This window comes from Salmo salar, chromosome 21 (assembly GCF_965601325.2).
Source record: "Salmo salar chromosome 21, fSalSal1, whole genome shotgun sequence".
Lineage (NCBI taxonomy): Eukaryota > Metazoa > Chordata > Actinopteri > Salmoniformes > Salmonidae > Salmo > Salmo salar.
This window is the reverse complement of record NC_138311.1, coordinates 21,299,280-21,319,628: the sequence shown is the minus strand read 5'-3', so window position 1 is coordinate 21,319,628 and position 20,349 is coordinate 21,299,280. Positions and strand designations below refer to the sequence as shown.

The 20,349-nt window shown below is 41.5% G+C and overlaps 1 protein-coding gene across 14 annotated transcripts in view; it reads right to left on the bottom strand.

Annotated features, from left to right (window-relative positions):
- Window positions 1-20,349, bottom strand: part of tns1b (tensin 1b) — a 313,864-nt gene that overhangs the window by 50,981 nt on the left and 242,534 nt on the right. For all 14 annotated transcript variants that reach the window (XM_014164411.3, XM_014164404.3, XM_014164409.3 and 11 more), the window contains 3 exons: window positions 18,055-18,184; window positions 17,810-17,875; window positions 17,471-17,587 (listed from right to left, as the gene is read on the bottom strand). In XM_014164411.3, coding sequence (XP_014019886.1) covers window positions 17,471-17,587; window positions 17,810-17,875; window positions 18,055-18,184 — 313 coding nt within the window. The remainder of the gene's footprint in view (window positions 1-17,470; window positions 17,588-17,809; window positions 17,876-18,054; window positions 18,185-20,349) is intronic.

Below are 20,349 nucleotides of genomic sequence, written 5' to 3'. Positions count from 1 at the left end.
CCACATGATATGTGTGTGTCTTTGATATCATGCTCGCTCTGAGATCACATCTCAAACTACTGGAAGTTTACTATTATCTTCCTAACCTCTTCACTCCAGGATACCTTTACACAGATCTCCCATCGCTGAAGGTGACATCCCATACAATGAAAACATATTTACCAGCCCTCTAGTTAACCTATTTGTGAGAAAGTTTTCCCATCACCGAAGGCAAATCTATAATCCGGAATGCCTTACCAGTTGTTTCGGGCTACACAATGTGTGAACTATGATAGAAATAAACATTTAAATGCACATTTTCAGAAGCTCACTCACTAGTCCCACTCATACTCCGTAGTAGTTGCCAAGCGAGATTACCGCACAATCCCAGATGGCAGTGCACCTTCAGGGAGATATGGTGTGAATTCAGTCAACTCAGGAAAAGTTGGATATAAACGTTTCTTTTCACATATTGTATAGCCCGAAACGACTGGTAAGGCATTCCGGAATATAGATTTGCCTTCGGTGACAGGAGAACAATGTGTCAAGTTACACGTCTCCCAGAGCGAAGAAGCTATGACATACTTAGCTAATAATTCTAATGTCCTGTATTGACTTGGATGTGAATTAAAACCAACCACAATTCCACATTTTTGTCAGATGTTTAGAGGTTCTGTCTTCCAGATGCTCCCCCAGTGTTACCTTTGACCCCGGTGTGTAATTGTGTGTAATTGTGTGTGTGTGTGTGTGTGTGTGTGTGTGTGTGTGTGTGTGTGTGTGTGTGTGTGTGTGTGTGTGTGTGTGTGTGTGTGTGTGTGTGTGTGTGTGTGTGTGTGTGTGTGTGTAAGTACATTCCAACTTCAAAACAAACCAGAACTATCGTGGAGGGTTCACGGTCCACTGGCCACAAGTGCTACATTGAAAATAACGTTGTGATGATGACTGCATTCAGTGAGAACATAACCTTGGGCACTAATGGAATCAATCAAGGGAGTTTAGAGTTTGGCATTGAGCCAATCCATTCCAAGCCCCCCTAGAGAGCAGGCTACTTAGATCCCTACCTGTACACGGAGATGTTTTTGGCACAGGCTATATTTGGACAGAGTTAATGGCTGAACTATTGACTGGGCCTTCGGTGGCCATCGGCAGGTTTTCGTGAAACGCCGCTGTAACGGTAAAGCACAAGGGCAGATCAGGAGGGAGGACAATATGGTTACAGAGTGAGGAACAGATTTGGCTTTGAATTTACAGTAGATTAAATCCAGTCCACTTAAGTTAGGACAGAAGCCTGTGTGAATCAGATGCCTTTGCAAAACGGGTGCTGACTTCTGCTGAGTAAGTCCCTAGAGCATCATGCCTTGCTGTATCTCCCCAAAACACTTACTGTACTGTCAGCAAAGAAGCCCAGTCGGTGCTAATGGAGGCTTTATTTCAAAGTGGAGGACATTGAAAATACATCAATGATGGCTCACCTAGATCTATGAGACAGCACTTGGAAAACGTGTTTGGGGTTTGGAAAGACAAGGTCTTTACAAAGGGGTTTCTTATAGAATGGTCAGATACCTTCAGTCAGTATTCATCTGGTGTATTCATCTGCCCACACGCACACACGCACGCACATGCACACGCACACGTGTACACAATCATGCGTCACAGCCACAGTCTCTCTCTATGTAGAGCTACGGTTTCACTCTGGATTAAGTTTTTTGTCTAAGGAAAAGCAATCAAGCTCCGTTCAACTCATAGCGCTGCATGGGAAAAGCCTGAGGCCCATATGAGGCGATGCTTTGATCGGCTCGCCGTGGCTGGGGCTGTGGTCTGGAGAGGACCCAAGGAGGACGAGCAGCCACTCATTCCACATCTCCTGCCTAGAAGCCGACTGAGGTTAATCCCTACTCAAAGCCATCAGACCCATTAAGTGCTGTTCAAATCAACTTCATTCTCTAACAAAGAGCGTTCACTTGGTCAACATGTCCTCTTTTGAAAGGCATCATTTCCATACACATAGCTTATACCCTTATAGTTACCCTTGAAATAGGCCTGTGTAATAGTGATAGGGCCCAATAGAGTACTTTGAACTTTGCAGTCATTGAGTCCATTCACACACACAGTCTAAAGAACCCAGTTACAGACAATCTACTCCAGCATTCCACTAAAAAGGACGATTTCCTCATGAAAAGAACCAAACAAAGTCCCATTTCCTCCATGGCTCCTGCCTGTTCAACTGTGGTCCCTCATTACTTCAGGCACATCATTGGACAGCAATTAAGCCATTCAAAGGACCCTATGCGGTGAAGCTGACAGAGGGAGACACGGCCATGACAGACTGTTGGCTGTGTGCGGTGTACGTACGGTGTGTGTGTGCAGTGTGTTTCGTATGGTGTGTGTGTTGTGCGGTGTGTGTGTGTATGTGTTGCCAGGCTGTTGGCTCGGTGCAGCATGGGTGGTGAATCAGCACTTTCTATTGTCCTAATATAGAACTAATTCCTCGGGCTCAGACTAGCTGGCCTTGTTCAGTTAGGGGGGCAAGAAGCGGATTCCATGTCTTCATATGTACACTTTATGTTGTGTTGAAGTGATGAAAAACGTATGTTTCATGTTGGTCATTGTCTGTAACTGTGTGTAACCTGGTAAAATAAAACAGTGATGTTTTTGTCATGCAGGTGAACTGTATCTGTGTTAGATAATGTCCAGTGACAGAAAACAGGAAAGAGCAGGACTAGATAACCAAAGGCTCTATTAAGATAGTATGACAGCAGTGTCGGGTTGCAATCCCCCAAGGAGCCCAAAGGATGTGTGTATGTATGTGTGCTTGTGTGGAAAAAATGACAAAATTGTCATACTTGAGTAAAAGTTAACAGAAAATGAAAGTCACCCAGTAAAACACAACTTGAGTAAAAGTCTAAAAGTATTGGGTTTTAAATGCACAGTACTTAAGTACTGTGGTGGAAAAAGTACTGAATTGTCATACTTGAGTAAAATAATAAAGTAAAAGTAAACGCTAAACATCTAATTCCTTATATTTAGCAAACTAGATGGTACGATTTTCTTGATTTGAACATTTACAGACAGACAAGCGCACACTCTAACATCATTTACAAATGCAGTATTTGTGTTTTGTGAGTCTGCCAGATCAGAGGCAGTAGGGATGACTACGCACTATATTAATAGGTGCGTGAATTGGACCATATTGCTGTGCTCCTGCCTGAGCATTCTAAATGTAATGAATACCTTTGTGGACCAGGGTAACTTTATGGGAGTAAAAAGTACATATTTTCTTTAGGAATGTAGTGGAGCAAAAGTTGGAAAAAATATAAATAGTAAAGTAAATTACAGATACCCCAAAAAACTACTTTAGTAGTACTTTAAAGTATTTTTACTTAATACTTTACACAACTGTGTGTGTGTGTGCATATGGCTATATGTTAAAACAGGGCTAAAGTGTAACATTGATGAAACATACAAGTACATGCATGCTCTATGATTGTGTGTGTGTGCACATGTGTGTGGGTGTATGTTTGTGTATGTGTTGTGTATGTGTAGCTATACCTCTTATCTGTAACCAAACCTCCCCAGTAAACCTTAGCCCTGTGTTTACCCATACTCAGCTCAGAGGGTTGCCTATTCAACAGGCTAAGTGACCCGTGCAGTATGAAGGGAGAGGAGGCCTGGGGAGCGTCAAAAAGAAACAAGACAGTGGCGGCCAATAAAGACAGGGTGAGTTGCTGGTCCGATCCTCCTCTTTTCCTCCTCCTCCTGTCCTCCTTTCCGCTCCTCCACCCACGCCCATTTCCCAGAGGTAGTTAAGCCCAAAGGCAAACAGTGTTATACCGTGAGCTGAGAGAGAGAGAGAGAGAGAGAGAGACTGTCTGGACACCAGCTGGAGTCAAGCTGTGAGCATGAGGGACCAGTCTATCATGCACATTAGCACCTGCTAATAAAACATTAGCATCTGTGGCTAACAGCTAATAGCTATTGGCTAACAGTTAGCATTGTTTCTCTAAGACCGGCCTGGGTCTCCAGTTAGCCACTCCAGTGCCAGACATGCATGTCCCCCAGCACTGCTCATTCACTAAAACACCACACCATATGCCCAAAGGTAAAAAAGAACTGCCCTAGAATAGCAGACCTAGCTTCAACCCAGCAGTGAACCCGACCCTCCAAAACACTATTCCCAATCAGTCTCTATGTGCCTCAATGTAGAAAGGCTCCATTGCTCTGCCCTAAACCAGAGACAAATGGGAACAATGGACTCCACATAAGACACTTTGTTATGCTTTTGTGTCTGTCGTCTTCTCCTAGAGGGCATTATTATGTCCTGGTCGGTTACGCAAGGGTCAATCCACAGGTGTGCAAGGAGCGGGAGTGCACAAACTTGGGGGGCCCATGCACCTGTCATTGATGTCAATTTTTTATTTATGTAATAAATAATTTTGACAGTAACCCTCCAAAAAGTAATTCATAAACCTTTTTAATTTCCATATATACTAGGAAGCTAAGTATTTGTTTCTTGGGCTTCAAGAATGTCACGAATCAAAGTGCCTCAGGCCTTGATTAATCAATAATTGAACTGATTGAAAGTAAAGGCGCCAGTGCAATGAGTGGAGGTTACTCAGGTGTTCAAAAGCTCACATCAGACCGAGAGTCTAATGTTTCTTAGGTAGTTCTTCATGAGTTTTAGTTTAGAAAACGCTCTCTCCATAGAAGCAGCAGTTAAAGGGATGGTTAAAAACAGCTTGATTACCATAGCAACATAAGGGAAACTGGGCAGAATGGAGTGGTGCTTCAAATATAGCAGTTATGCATCTTTAATTGAGCCTCTCGCATTCTCTTTAATCACCGGCCTCAATACGGAAAGAGATGAATTGTATAGGAAGCTATGGGACTGGTTGTCTGGACACTGGACAGGCAATAAATTGTCAGATGAAAACAGATGATCATCTTTGGCGGACAACAGTTGCTGAGGGCTCAAACAAAAAAAGCGGTTGGCGATTTTGTTCATACTGGTGAACCGGCGTTTGAGTTGTCGTTGCAATATCAACAGTCCCTTATCTTTTTATGAAAGGTTTAGCAGCTAAATAACACCTAAATACTCTATATAGCTATAGATAGTAGGCTACACAACATAATGAAGCAATCCCTAGTAAGATAGTGTTTTGAGGGGTCTGACTGTATTACTTGGCATTAATAGACTGGTTTTACGCACAAACACTTTCTATCAAAGCTGGGAGAGAGGACAAGAACATGCAGGCTCATGTCATGCAGGTTCAGGTAGGCTATACAGGACAATCTATTGGTTGCTGATTAGTATGCTGTTGTACTGAACATTTATTATACAATTTCTAATGTTTGGATTTCCAACTTTAATTACTGAACAAGTAATTACATTTTTTGCCGCCAACCAGCAGTCTAAATGGCAGCATTGTGAGACCGTGTATAGCTTCTTGAAATGTTAGGCTTAACCTGAGAAAATGCCGACCAAATAGGCCTCCCAATAAACATTTATCCATCAGCTAAAGTAAAGCTATAAGCTACATGCCCTGGCACCACAGAAAGCCCATCATCGATTCGATGGGCAGCCGCATAGACATGTCGCAATTTCAGCACCATGGACAGCGATTGGTAGTCTACACTTTGTGAGTGACTGTCTGGCTGACGCATAACATTTATTTTAGGGAGGGGGAATGAGGGAGGGAACACTGACCTTGCGGGGGGAAACTGTTACGGCAGGGGCCCAACTGTCTGAGTTTGGAGTCAAAGCAATGAAATCCCCAAAGCACCAAACAGACTGAGACGGGGTAGTTTTGGTCTGTTTCCAACACAAAGGCAAAAAAAGGCTAGACGGTTCACCTCTCTGTGTCCTGTGAGTTTGAGAAATACTGCATCCCCACCACATACATATCAATGAGACTTAATGAGAAACATTTAGATGAAGGATACAATGCTCTGCATAGTGAGATGCTGGTCAGATGCTGCTATATTCAGGAGAAGTCTGGGTTGAAACAAGCTATCATATATTGTACATTATAAACTGGATGGTTCGAGCCCTGAATGCTGATTGGCTGACAGCCGTATACCACGGGTATGACAAAACAGTTATTTTTACTGCTCTACGTTGGTAAACCGTTTACAATAGCAATAATGTTAAAGTGTGTAATGAGTCATCTGGAGCAGTGTTCCATCATAGACACAGCATACTGTACATCCTGCGTGTCTACAGCCTACATCAACCTCCAGTCTCTACAGCCTACATCAACCTCCAGTGTCTCAACAGAAGACGGTGATGTAATACTAGTACCACTAATGTAAGCCCCGGAGATGGAGAATAAACATTGTAACACTATTCACAAACGCACGCGCATGCGCACGCGCACACACGAAGCTTTCACATTTCCACAATAGCAAACTTGAGTAAAGTTCGTGATTAACTGTAAATGGTTATCATTAGAGAAAATACATTACGCTGTGATAAGATGAGAATTTCTTTCAGCAATGTTTTGGAGAGAAGCACTCTAAGTAACATCTATCTTATTGTGATGTTAAAATGCACTTTTAATGAAGTGTACTTTGATTCGATTTAAGAGTTCAGATGTTGCACTATGTACAGCTGGACTACGTCTCAATCTAATTTTGTCTGATTTGTCCACATTCAAAGTTAGATGACTACGTTAACATTCTACGCCAGCATTCAGTTGAATCATATTTGTCTGAAAACAACCACAAAAGTAAACAAACTTGTTTTTTAATTTTAAAGAAATGTGAGACAGAATCGGAATTGAAAAGAAGCTGTCACTCACACAGGCTTGTAAAGACACAAACAGTACGTAGCCTACTAAACCAAAAACTCACTGGTACAAAAACATCACCAAGTAGTTGGCGATTAAGAAGCCCGATGTCAATAAGTAATTCAAAAGTCTGTCAAGTGAGGACAATGTTCCCCATGTCATTCCCCGTAGAACTAAACATGTAGTTCACTACTCACTTGTTTTTGTTGTTGTTGTTTGTACAGTTTTTCTCTACAGTCAAATGTTCAGCCCTTTGATCTGGTAGAACAAGTCCAGTCTTGACCATTGGAGGATGTCAACAGAAGAGAGTGTAACACAACAAGCCAACTCCCAGCAGCTCAGTGCCTGTTCATCTGTCTGCACTGAGCAGGATCTAAAACACACACACATACACATTCTGCATGCTCTGTCACTCCCCCTGCTACGACGCACAGCACAAAGGCTTACACAGGAGTGTGGAGGAGTGTGAGACTGTGTGTACTTGGTGACAGAGGAGACCAAGTACACACACACACACACACACACACATCGCCCTCTCACCCTCAACTATTCTAGAAATGTTGTGGGTTTTGCAATAGCCAAATATGGTAGTTGAAGTGACAGTTGGACAGTAAACAAGACTAAGGAATGTTAGAAGACCCCTTGCTGAATCCTACAATGACACACCTTACCTCCATCAATCTCACCCATCTCAAACTACCTCTCACATAAGATCATGAGAACATAGGAAATATCTCTTCATACTGACTGAAAGGAGGATTTAGATTAATCTGTTGATAATTATTTTGATGTTGGGGCTCAAATGAGTCATGTGGGCTGCATTCAGTACATAAAAACGAAATAATACGTTCAATTCAACGGAACCGGTGCTGTACTGAACCACCAGTTGAAAAACGGGGAGGTGTTAGGTTGTGGCTTCAAAATTCCCTTCTGCATGCCCTTAAAACACGTTTCCCGGCACACCTACTGAACAGAGCAAACGTACCTCAAAGTCTATTCAAGAACGTGCAAGAACGTTTTAGGGAAACTTGACGTTCAGAACATGTCGTTCCCCAGCGAAGCAAAATTTCAAGCGAACTGATCATTACCCGAATTCTCATTTATGTTGAGACATGTTGAGGGTAGGTAGCAACACATCTGCCACGCTGATCCTCAACACTGGAGCTCCCCAGGGGTGCGTGCTCAGTCCCCTCCTGTACTCCCTGTTCACCCACGACTGCATGGCCAGGCACGACTCCAACACCATCATTAAGTTTGCAGACGACACAACAGCGGTAGGCCTGATCACCAACAACAACGAGACAGCGTATTAGGCCGGGTGGTGCCAGAATAACAACCTATCGCTCAACCAAGACTACGGAGATGATTGTGGACTACAGGAAAAGGAGGACCGAGCACGCCCCCATTCTCATCGACGGGGCTGTAGTGGAGCAGGTGGAGAGCTTCAAGTTCCTTGGTGTCCACATCAACAAGAAACTAGAATGGTCCAAACACACCAAGACAGTCGTGAAGAGGGCACGACAAAGCCTATTCCCCCTCAGGAAACTAAAAAGATTTGGCATGGGTCCTGAGATCCTAAAAAGGTTCTACAGCTGCAACATCAAGAGCATCCTGACTGGTTGCATCACTGCCTGGTACGGCAATTGCTCTACCTCTGACCGCAAGGCACTACAGAGGATAATGCGTACGGCCCAGTACATCACTGGGGCTAAGCTGCCTGCCATCCAGGACCTCTACACCAGGCGGTGTCAGAGGAAGGCCCTAAAAATTGTCAAAGACCCCAACCACCCCAGTCATAGACTGTTCTCTCTACTACCGCATGGCAAGCGGTACCGGAGTGCCAAGTCTAGGACAAAAAGGCTTCTCAACCGTTTTTACCCCCAAGCCATAAGACTCCTGAACAGGTAATCAAATGGCTACCTGGACTATTTGCATTGTCTGCCCCCCCCCCCAACCCCTCTTCTTACGCTGCTGCTACTACCTGTTTATCATATATGCATAGTCACTTTAACTATACATTCATGTACATACTACCTCAATTGGGCCGACCAACCAGTGCTCCCGCACATTGGCTAACCGGGCTATCTGCATTGTGTACCACCCACCACCCGCCAACCCCTCTTTTATGCTACTGCTACTCTCTGTTCATCATATATGCATAGTCACTTTAACCATATCTACATGTACATACTACCTCAATCAGCCTGACTAACTGGTGTCTGTATGTAGCGTCACTACTTTTATAGCCTCGCTACTGTATATAGCCTGTCTTTTTACTGTTGTTTTATTTCTTTACTTACCTATTGTTCACCTAATACCTTTTTTGCACTATTGGTTAGAGCCTGTAAGTAAACATTTCACAGTAAGGTGTATGTAAAGTGTACTGTAAGGTGTACCTGTTGTATTCGGCACACCTGACAAATAAACGTTGATTTGATTTGACATTTGCCTCCCCTAAATGCCTAGCTACAGACTAGTCGGTGAAAGCTGAAATACCTTTAGCATAGCTAGCCGTGGGATTGTTTTTGAGTTGAGTTTCACAGGGTAATGCAGTGATTGCAGTGATTGAAGAGTAATGAAATTTATTTTATTTTACCGTACTGGGGTTTGTATTTCAGAGAAAGTATTTTGTAAGAGGTGCCGGCACTCAAGTAGTAGAAAATATTAGGTGATAAACCACTTCTTTGAAGTGACCTGCAGGGTTGAGGCCCTGAAAAGAAAGACACTAGCCTTGAGAACATCTAACAAGCAGAGGAGCAGCTGCTAGCCTGTTGGCTGAAGCTCGGGGTCATGTTCAGATAGAAATTTCACAAATAGAGTGGAGATGATGCCTTACTCCACATATTAGAGAGGCATGTCTGATCTACCCAATATATTTATATCTGAACTAGTATCCACAGCGTTGTGCTCTGTTGAACACAGCCCTGGTCAAGATCAGTCAGTCAGTGGACATGACTTGATACCCAGCTAGCACATTTGGTTCCTTGGAAGTTGTGGGAACGTATGTTTTTGGTTTCCTATTGGTTCTGGGAAGGAAGCCATACGTTTCCTGACCGGTAAAACTGAATGTATGGGAATGTTAATGTTTAGGTTGCAAGGAAGTTCTGAGAACATTTTACTATGGTTCCCTGAAAGTTTTCTTGGGAGGTTTTATTAACGTTTTGAGAATGGAAATTATAGGTTATTTTAAGGTAATTAAATAACGCCCTGAGAGCATGTTTCAATAAGACCTGCAGAAAAAGTAATGCTGAAATACTGAAATTCCCACAGAAGAACGTTGTTTCTTAAAAACTTATGGATAGCCCCGTTTTTTTTTCAATTCTCGCCTAAATGACATACCCAAATCTAACTGCCTGTAGCTCAGGCTCTGAAGCAAGGATATGCATATTCTTGGTACCATTTGAAAGGAAGAGTGAATGTAGGAGAATATGACACAATAGATCTGGTAGAAGAAAATACAAAGAAAAAACCAACCGGTCTTTTTTTACCACCATCTTTGAAATGCAAGAGAAAGGTCATAGTTATAGCCATCACTCTGGTTGTAATTCCGATAATGTCCACAAGATGGCAGCAGTGTATGTGCAAAATTTCAGATGGATAAATTGAAAAATGAGTGAACAACAATACTTTTTGTGTCAAGTCTCCAGGTACATTTGGGCAAATCGTGAATGAGACATTAGCATTCATGTTCCATTTTTCTGCAAGAATATCGTCAAATCTGTATACTTGGACTTTGATTTAGCTTTCCAAGTATAAGTAGCCATATTATAAGTTCAACATTTGCAAAACAACCAGTTTTCATGACTTCAAAACTCTGTGTCCAAAAGGAAAAGGCATGCTGTCGCAAAAGGTTAGCGCCTATATTTTGCAACCGAGACAGGGTTTCCAGATACTCCCGTAAAGCCCAGCTCATTGGCTATCTAGCTAGCTTTGTTTGACCCCGATTGGTGCTTATTTGACAAAGATACAGTCCTTCAAGTGATGGCCGCCCACGTCATCGGCGTGGCATGAAGGCGTCGCTCTCTGACTAAATATGGTGTCCTATAGGATATACTACACCCCTAATGAAATAGTGAAGTCTTGTTACCTTCTAGGATCTCTGAGGAATACATACGAATGTGATTTGACTTGTTTAAACAGCATTTAGGGTGAGATATTCACAGATTCTTTCTTTGCAAATTGAACGAGTGGAAATACAAAATCGATTGCGCGTGCTATATGGACCTTTTTAGGATATGATCAAGGATTTTATCTAACAAAACGACACTTCATGTTATCTCTGGGACCCTTTGGATGATAAATCAGAGCAAGATTTCAGAATGTAAATACACATTTCACCTTCAGAGGTGAATTTATCAAACCTATCTCGTTGAAAAAAGTGTTTTGTTGTTAGGAGCTCTCCTCAAATAATAGCATGCCATTTTTTCGCAGTAATAGCTACTGTAAATTGGACAGTGCAGTTATATTAACAAGAATTTAAGGTTTCAGATGATATAAGACACTTCTATGTACCGACATTTTTTGTTACTCTAAAATCTGCGATCTTGATATAACGCACTGCATGATTTACAACTGTCCTGTTGGCGGAACGCCGATCCTTAAGACATTTTTCTTACGGTTCTCTGAATGTTCTGAGAACATGACTAAATAGAAGCATGAGGAACCCTGTAGAAAACATTATGCTGAAGTACTGGAATTCCCACCTAAGAAACATTCGGTTCTCATAATGTTATGTGTTACCTGGATATCCTGCACCATTCCCAGAATGTTGTGGGAAGGTTGTTCCGCAAAATAACCATAGGACAACCACGCTCTCACCAATCTTTAAGAAACATATGGTTCTCAGAACGTTATGTGCTAGTTGGGTAGCCTATTCCGTTTAGTACCCTCATGTGTCTATCCCAAGGTTGTGACAACCCTTTACCCCTAGGAAAAGGTTTCAGTCCTGGGGCCCCCCTGGGTGCGCATTTTGGTTTTTACCCTAGCACTACACATCTGATTCAAATAATGCCCTCAAAGCCGGTGTTTGGAGGATATATTGGCACGGTTTGCCGGCCCAATATATACCAATATATCCTCCAAACACCGGCTTCGAGGGCATTATCACTTTTATACAACGGGTTACCAACATAATCAAATAATGATTGACATATTTTCATTAAAACACGTTATTTTGATTAATTTATTCATACTATTTAATCCTTCCACAAGATATAGTCCTGACACAAATCTATGGTTGCTAACTAGCCAGCTGGTCGTTCCTTCTATTGGTATGGGTTACCAGAGACATGACCCAGTCGTTCAGTCTTTTTGTTCTGTATCTATGGACGAGACCCAGTCGTTTGTTCTAAATGTTCCATTTCCATACTGGCTAACAAAGTTGTTATCCTTTGCTTGCTAGCTAGCCAACTACTGGCTAACATACAGTCACGTCAAACGGTGCAGACAGAATAACAACAGAATCTGCCTTTGCATTTGTTTTAGCTGTTTTCTAGTGACATTTATTTGGATACATCTATAACAAAGAGCTAATGAAGCGCAATCTCGCCTGGCATAGAAAATGTGCTCTCTCGTCAGGACACTGTTCAGAGGAGCTAACCAACAACACAGCTAACACAATAACTTCAAACTGAAGCTGGAAAGACTGCAAACTAGCTGCACTTCATTTTGTTTTACCTTTTTCAATTGACATTTCTTTGTATATATCCATAAAAATGATGCCAGCTGATTCATGCTGTCTGTCTCTGGCACAGAAATGCTGTCTGTCTAGTCCCGACCTCTACGTTCATTACTATGGGACAGCTGGAGATCGAATTTGAATTTTGAAACAATGTTACAAATGTCGGAGAGACATTCAGCAAGGTTTATACAAATATCCGCTGTTAAAAGAAATGTGAGATAATGTCTAGATGCTTTTTATAGTGGAGATCAAGTTTATAACTTGCCTGGATGGGCTGATTAGACAGTGAATTGCAGAGTCAGATGGAACAGAGTAAAGAGGCATTTTAACGTCATAGATTTAGCCGGTGGTAACTTGTGGAATAGACACGGGCTGGAATGTGCTTTTAACCAGTCAGCATTCAGGATTAGACCCGCCCATTGTGTAAAATGTGTACATGCCACAGTATCCCATCTTAGATCATCATATCCTAGGCATCTTATCCGGATTTCTCATAACCGGAATACAAGCTTTTTCAGGTTATTGTAAATGGGATATGTCTATATGAGTCAACTCCAAAAAATAATACTTGAGTATCCCGAATAATAACAGGATATTGGTGTGCATGTAAAACATGGTCAATACGGAATTTTTTTAATAAATAAATGTATGAAATGTATGCATTCACTACTGTAAGTCGCTCTGGATAAGAGCGTCTGCTAAATGACTAAAATGTAAATGTAAAATGTCAATGAGCTCATTTTCAATGGCCTACCCTTACACCCATCTCGCAGTGTTAAGTCATAGGCTTGGGGATACAATGGGCAAGACAGATGATGTCTTACATCCTCAGAATGGAATGAATAGTTAATGTGCTGAATGAGTGTGTGTGCACGTGTGCACGGACAGATGGACACACGCACGCAAATACACACACGCACGCACGCACGCACGCACGCACACACACACACACACACACACACACACACAGAAGCTGCAAGAGGAGAGCTGGACCCCTCTTATATTTCTGCGGCACCTATTTAAAGCTGTAAATGGGTGTGACGGTGTGAGGTGATGGACATTTTATGGCCAGAGTGATAAAAAAAGATAGTCATGGGCATGACCTCTGCCCTTCCATTTATCCAGAGGACCAAGAAAAGGAACCTGGGAAAACATGTAGGAATGCTACGAGAAAGGCCCAGAAACTGAACAAAAAACTATTTCAGAGCTCAGTACTGAGTTATCTTGGATGATCAGTAATAATGATCACACACTGAAAAAACTGAAATCTATAGATACCTAGCAGTCTGTCACATGTGTATTTTTGTTCCATATGATTCTATATGAATCAGCAGTAATACTGTGACAGGTATTATATCCAAATGTATAATTCAGAGACAAATGACTAGAAAATGAATATCAAACTTGATTGATTGACATATTTGCATCAAGCGATTGGAGAATCACAAATTCTGTCTCCAATAGGCAGTGTGAGAGAATATTTTGAAGACTGCTGAAAGAAGACAATAACAACAACCCTATCACACCCACAGGATGCAGTGCTTCCATTTTGGGCCATGTGCAAGTATCAGTTTGGTCAGAGAGTGACCATCAATATCAGGAATGTTATGTTGCCTGTTGCTACACCCCAGAATGTCTCACCCTGGGAATCCTGAAGAGCTGGACGTGTTTAACTATTCTTGTGGGGAATAGTTAAATAAGTCCACACAAGAATAGTACAAAAACAGAAATTTGACCAACTGGGGACATTTTGTTGGTTCCCACAAGGTCAAATACTATTTATAGGGTGTTCAGGGTTAAGGTTAGAATTAGTGTGAGTGTTAGAATTAGGTTTAGGGTTAGGGTTAGTAGCTAGGCTTAGGTTTCAGGTTAGGGTTAAAGTTAGGTTTAAGGTAAGAGTATGGGTTAAGGTTAGGTTTAGGGGTTCGGGAAAATAGGATTTTGAATGGGACTGAATTGTGTGTCCCCACAAGGTTAGCTGTACAAGACTGTGTGTGTGCGCTCCTGTTGTTTCATAGTCCACCAGAAACACCAGAGGAGTGTAAATGTAACTGAAGACATATCTTAGACATGACTCCATAGCCATGCCTTAGAGTGACTGCCTGTTTACAAGGCGTGTTAAGGTAACAACCTGCCTGCACCTTGGCATAGACTCTATAATTCTCTGGAACTCTATCGGAGGGATGCGACACCATTCTTCCATGAGTAATTCCATCATTCGGTGTTTTGTTGATGATGGTGGAATCCGCTGTCTCAGTATCTCCCATAAGTGTTCAATTGGGTTGGCATATGGTATACATTGTTTTCATGCTCATTAAACCATTCAGTGACCACTCATGCCCTGTGGATGGGGGCATTGTCATCCTATGGGGGCATAGCCATGGTAGCGAAAATTATGGCCAAAATAATGGCCTGCCTAGCATTTTTATACATGATCTTAAGCATGATGGGATGTTAATTGCGTAATTAACTAAGGAACCAATATACATTTACTCAAGTGTTTCCTTTATTTTGGCAGTTACCTATATCTAATCAATGTCCCCCGAAAGGCAACGAACAGCAAAAAATAGCCAAGGATTAGAGAGTATAAGACCATCTTATCCACTAGATAAACAGACTCTTGGAACTTGGTTCTGGTCATTGTTAACCAACAGGTAAGATATCTAGATCTCACACAACTGGAACCTAAACATAAACCTCAGGTTTGGAGGGGCATTTCTATTTCAACAGAATTTACTGAATTCTGTGGAAGGCAATTACTTCAATAGATGGCTTGCATGACACAACCTCCCTCCCTCCCTCCCTCCCTCCCTCCCTCCCTCCCTCCCTCCCTCCCTCCCTCCCTCCCTCTTCCTTTCTCTCAAGCACACAGCAAACACCAAAGGACACACAGCAGACTATGAAGGAGTAGACACAAACAGCCTTTTGTTTTGTGTGTGTGCGTATGTGAGTGCGTGTGTGTGTAAGTGTCTGTGAGTGTGTGACAACAGTACGTCTAGATGCTTGAGATTATAGTGGGGTTGGCTTGTGTGTATGTGTGGCCATACATGCTTGGTTAACTTCTGAATGTCCCTCCTGGTCATTTGAAATTAGAAAGAAACATGGAGTGTGGGGGCGTTAAGAGCCAAAGTCATTAACACCTCCTGGACTCAGACTTTACAACAGGCAGGGGGAGTGGTGTGTGGGGGAGTAAGTGTGTGTGTGTGTGTGTGTTTGTGTCCTGGCTGTAGACAACGTATGCATGTTCTTATGCAAGACCATCAACAATTGATATTAGAGGTCGACCGATTAATCGGTATGGCCGATTAATTAGGGCCTATTTCAAGTTTTCATAACAATCGGTAATCTGCATTTTGGACGCCGATTCTGGCCGATTACATTGCAATCCATGAGGAAACTGCGTGGCAGGCTGCCCACTTGTTACGCGAGTGCAGCATCAAAATGACCTTGTGGCTGCAAGGAGACAAGGTAAGTTGCTAGCTAGCATTAAAGTTATCAAAAGAAACACTCAATCTTAACATAATCACTAGTTAACTACACAAGGTTGATGATATTACTAGGTTAACTATCTTGTCCTGTGTAGCATATAATCAATGCGGTGCCTGTTAATTTATCATCGAATCACAGCCTACTTCAACTTCGCCAAACGGGTGATGATTTAACAAAAGCGCATTCGCGAAAAAAGCACAATCGTTGCACAAATGTACCTAACCATAAACATCAATGCCTTTCTTAAAATCAATAACCAGATGTATATTTTTTTTAAATCTGCATATTTAGTTAAAAGAAATTCATGTTAGCAGGCAATATTAACTAGGGAAATTGTGTCACTTCTCTTACGTTCAGTGCAAGCAGAGTCAGGGTATATGCAACAGTTTGGGCCGCCTGACTCGTTGCGAACTGTGAACTAATTTGTCAGAATTTTACATAACTATGACATAACATTGAAGGTTGTGCAATGTAATAGCAATATTTAGACTTAGGGATGCCACCAGATCGATAAAATACGTAACGGTTCCGTATTTCACTGAAAGAATAAATGTTTTGTTTTCAAAATGATACGTTTCCGGATTTGACCATATTAATGACCAAAGGCTCTTATTTCTGTGTTTATCATATTATAATTAAGTCTATGATTTGATGTTTGATAGAGCAGTCTGACTGACTGGTTCTAGGCAGCAGCAGGCTCATAAGCATTCATTCAAACAGCACTTTAGTGCGTTTGCCAGCAGCTCTTAGCAATGCTTGACCCACAGCGCTATTTATGACTTCAAGACTATCAACTCCCGAGATTAGGCTGGCAATACTAAAGTGCCTATAAGAACATCCAATAATCAAAGGTATATGAAATACAAATGGTATAGATAGAAATAGTTTACGCGTCATAATTCCTATAATAACTACAACCTAAAACTTCTTAACTGGGAATATTGAAGAACTGGGAATATTGAACCACCAGCTTTCATATATTCTCATGTTCTGAGCAAGGAACTTAAAAGTTAGCTTTTTTACATGGCACATATTGCACTTTTACTTTCTTCTCCAACACTGTGTTTTTGCATTATTTAAACCAAATTGAACATGTTTCATTATTTATTTGAGACTAAATAGATTTTATTTATGTATTATATAAAGTAAAAATAAAAGTGTTCATTGTTCATTCAGTATTGTTGTAATTGTCATTATTACAAATATTTACATTAAAAAAATCTGCCCATTAAATCGGTATCGGTTTTTGGTCATCCAATAATCGGTATCGGTGTTGAAAAATCATAAGCGGTCGACCTCTAATTGATATGCAAGACCATCAACAATTCATATGCAAGGCCATCCAACAATTCATATGCAAGACCATCAACATAATGTATGTGAAGGTATCCCGGTTTGTACAACAGATAGTTCTGGCCACGCAATATGATTAGTTGAGAGGAGCTTGAAGCTGTGGCAACCAAAACCATAGCATGAAAACAGTGTACATCCGGGAAAAGAGAGACCTCCAGTAAGCATGCCAAGTGTTAGTACTCACCATCCATAGTGTCCTCACAATGCTGATTGAAGTTCTCATTGGAGTCCCAGCGGATTAGAGCATCTTGAGTATTGTAGTCCACTGAGACCGTGGGCCCATTCTCCAAGTGGTCCATACCTGGGAGAAAAAAAAAACATTCAAAGAAGAGGTCAAACGTCTTACTTCAGGTGACTTCTTTCTGACAATGAATTACCAGAACATACTGTACTTTATCATTGACCAAAGTTATACTCATAACATAAGTTATGTCTGTCAAGTTCAACACATTTCTCTTTCTAAATGAGCTTTCATTTGCTTGGAGAAAATGGCGACCAAAAAAGGAGAAGCAGGTATGCTTACCATGGATTTTTTCTGGTCCAAAGGAAAATATAAATTCCACCTTTCCAAAATCCGGGAATCTGTCATCTGGTTTGAGGATGAGATAAAAAAAAAAGAAAAGAAAATGCGTTCATGTTCAAAACAAAGACAAGAGATTTCAACTTATGGATGTAAAAGTTACTGGCAAATATGGTCATCAAATAGGTTTAACAGATATTGTACGCATTATGGTTTGTTTTCTGGATATTTAGGAATGTCTTCTTTACCCTTGAAGGTCTCGTCTAACTCGTCCTTCCCAAAGACGATTCCCAAGTCATGCACAGCGCAGGTATGGAACTGCACCCGGAATATCACATCCCGCTGTGGGCTTCTGAAGTGTTTGTGGTAACATTTCAGCTGGAGGGGACAAGAAGATAAATACTGTATTAAACGAGGCCTTTCTGGTTTAAGGAACACAGACTTTTTTGGAGTCCCAAAAGTAGACATTCTCAAGGCTTTCGTAGATTTCACGGTACTCAAGTCACAAAGATCACCCAGAGACCTTAATTAACTTTCTGTTGCAAACTGACTTCTGAGGGACTTTCACAGTGTTAAGATCACTAGCACAACTGAAAAACACTTGAAGGTGGACTCAATTTAGATTGGAGTTTTGCACTTTTGGGACTCCATTGTACCAGGCAAACCATTGTCTTCTGTCAGATGGCATCATTCTATTGTGACAAGCGTCTCCACGAGACATATCGTGGAACTCAGACTGACACTCACTGGCTAGTGGCTACTACGACAAAACATGCTCGATCAGAATTGCAAACTTGTTCCCAGTTAACAGCTTAGTGCTAGCATGTTTGAATGACCATTAGTGTAGCTACAGTAGTTTGCCAACTTGCTGATGAAGTTGTATTGCATCAAAATTATGGGACTGTTCTAAAAAAATCTGCATGTATAGAATCTGACTAATTTTTTTCATTACTGGTAAGATTAACTCTGACTCTTTGAGGATGAATGGGGGTCACCTTGGTAACATAATGTTATGACAGCGTATTGTAGCCAGACTACATTTCTTATCTATAGTGTCTGCGAGTTATCAGACAGATCAGTGCAGACGGCCATCTGACGTAAGACAATGCTGGGCAAACTAAATCCAGCGCAGGACCCAGGTCTGCAAGCTACATGGCATTGTGAAATACCTGTGGATAACATGCCAGCTAGATTCACAGCACAATCCTGTTTCAGGGAATTTGGCAGTGTGCTAGAGAAAGCAGTTTTGTTTTTATATATAGCCTTGTAAATGTATGGCTTGCCAAACAAATGCACTATTATCCAGACCATTGCTATCCACACAAGAGCCTTTTAAAGCCTTGTAAACCCAAACCCTACACAGGAAACTCTTCACTCTCTACCCCACTGTGATTCACCCTGGCTACGGGTTGGCGAGAACTTTTACAAGGACCTCACATTTACAGGTATACAAGGAATATTTAGCTTTGTGCTTAGCCCAAACGACACACTGCACAAACAACTGTGGCAGAGCTGGGCTTGGAAACTGGAGTAAGCGTACTGAACACCTTTTAGGGTATACAGTAAGCCTGAAGAACACTTCCACTGGTCTGGAATCATTGTTTATTTAGCCTCATAACCCTGATAAGATAAGTGTCATGTTCATTAGGCACCAAATGGAAAAAACTGACTAAAACAGGGAGGGCCAACAAAGACTTGTGAAATTTGGTTTTCAGTTGCAAAACATTCAAAAACCCTTTCCATTGCATGGCCTAATCAATGTCCATGATTACTTAACTTACTTTGACATTGTTGGCCATAGACAGCCACTGTTCATCATGGAACAATATGCTTTGGTGTAAATGTTGCACGTCTAGTCTGGTTAAACCAAGCTGAATGCTGCACTCAACATAAGTGAAGTGAAACCATGATGAGCGCAGGGTTCAGTCTGGATATTGTCCTCGACACATGACGGAAACAGTCACTTCCCTGGACCAGCCTTCCTTCGCTGTAATTAAGGCTATTGGGTTGAGGTTGGAGGAACTAAAAAAAGAGCAGTATTTTATTTGCAGAGACAGAAGCAAAACAAACAACTTTAGATGAGGAAAGTGGGGGAACTGAGCCAAATGGCCTGTGGCTTCATGAGATATGTATACCTCCCACTGGGGGTCTATTTAAGGGGGTGTACCATACAAGTGAGCCAAGTTTGAGGAGAAGCAGAAGAAAAACACAATGACAAACTGATTCCGACTGTCCTTCAAGATGAAATATGTACAGTGCCTTGCAAAAGTATTCAACCCCCTGGCATTTTTCCTATAATGTTGCATTACAACCTGTAATTGAAATGTATTTTTATTTGGATAACATGTCATTGACATACACAAAATAGTCCAAATTCGGTGAAGTGAAATGAAAAAAACTACTAAAAAAACGGAAAAGTGATTTGTGCATATGTATTCACCCCTTTGCTAGTAAGCCCCTAAATAAGATCTGGTGTAACCAATTACCTTCAGAAGTCACACAATTTGTTAAATAAAGTCCACCTGTGTGCAATCTAAGTGTCA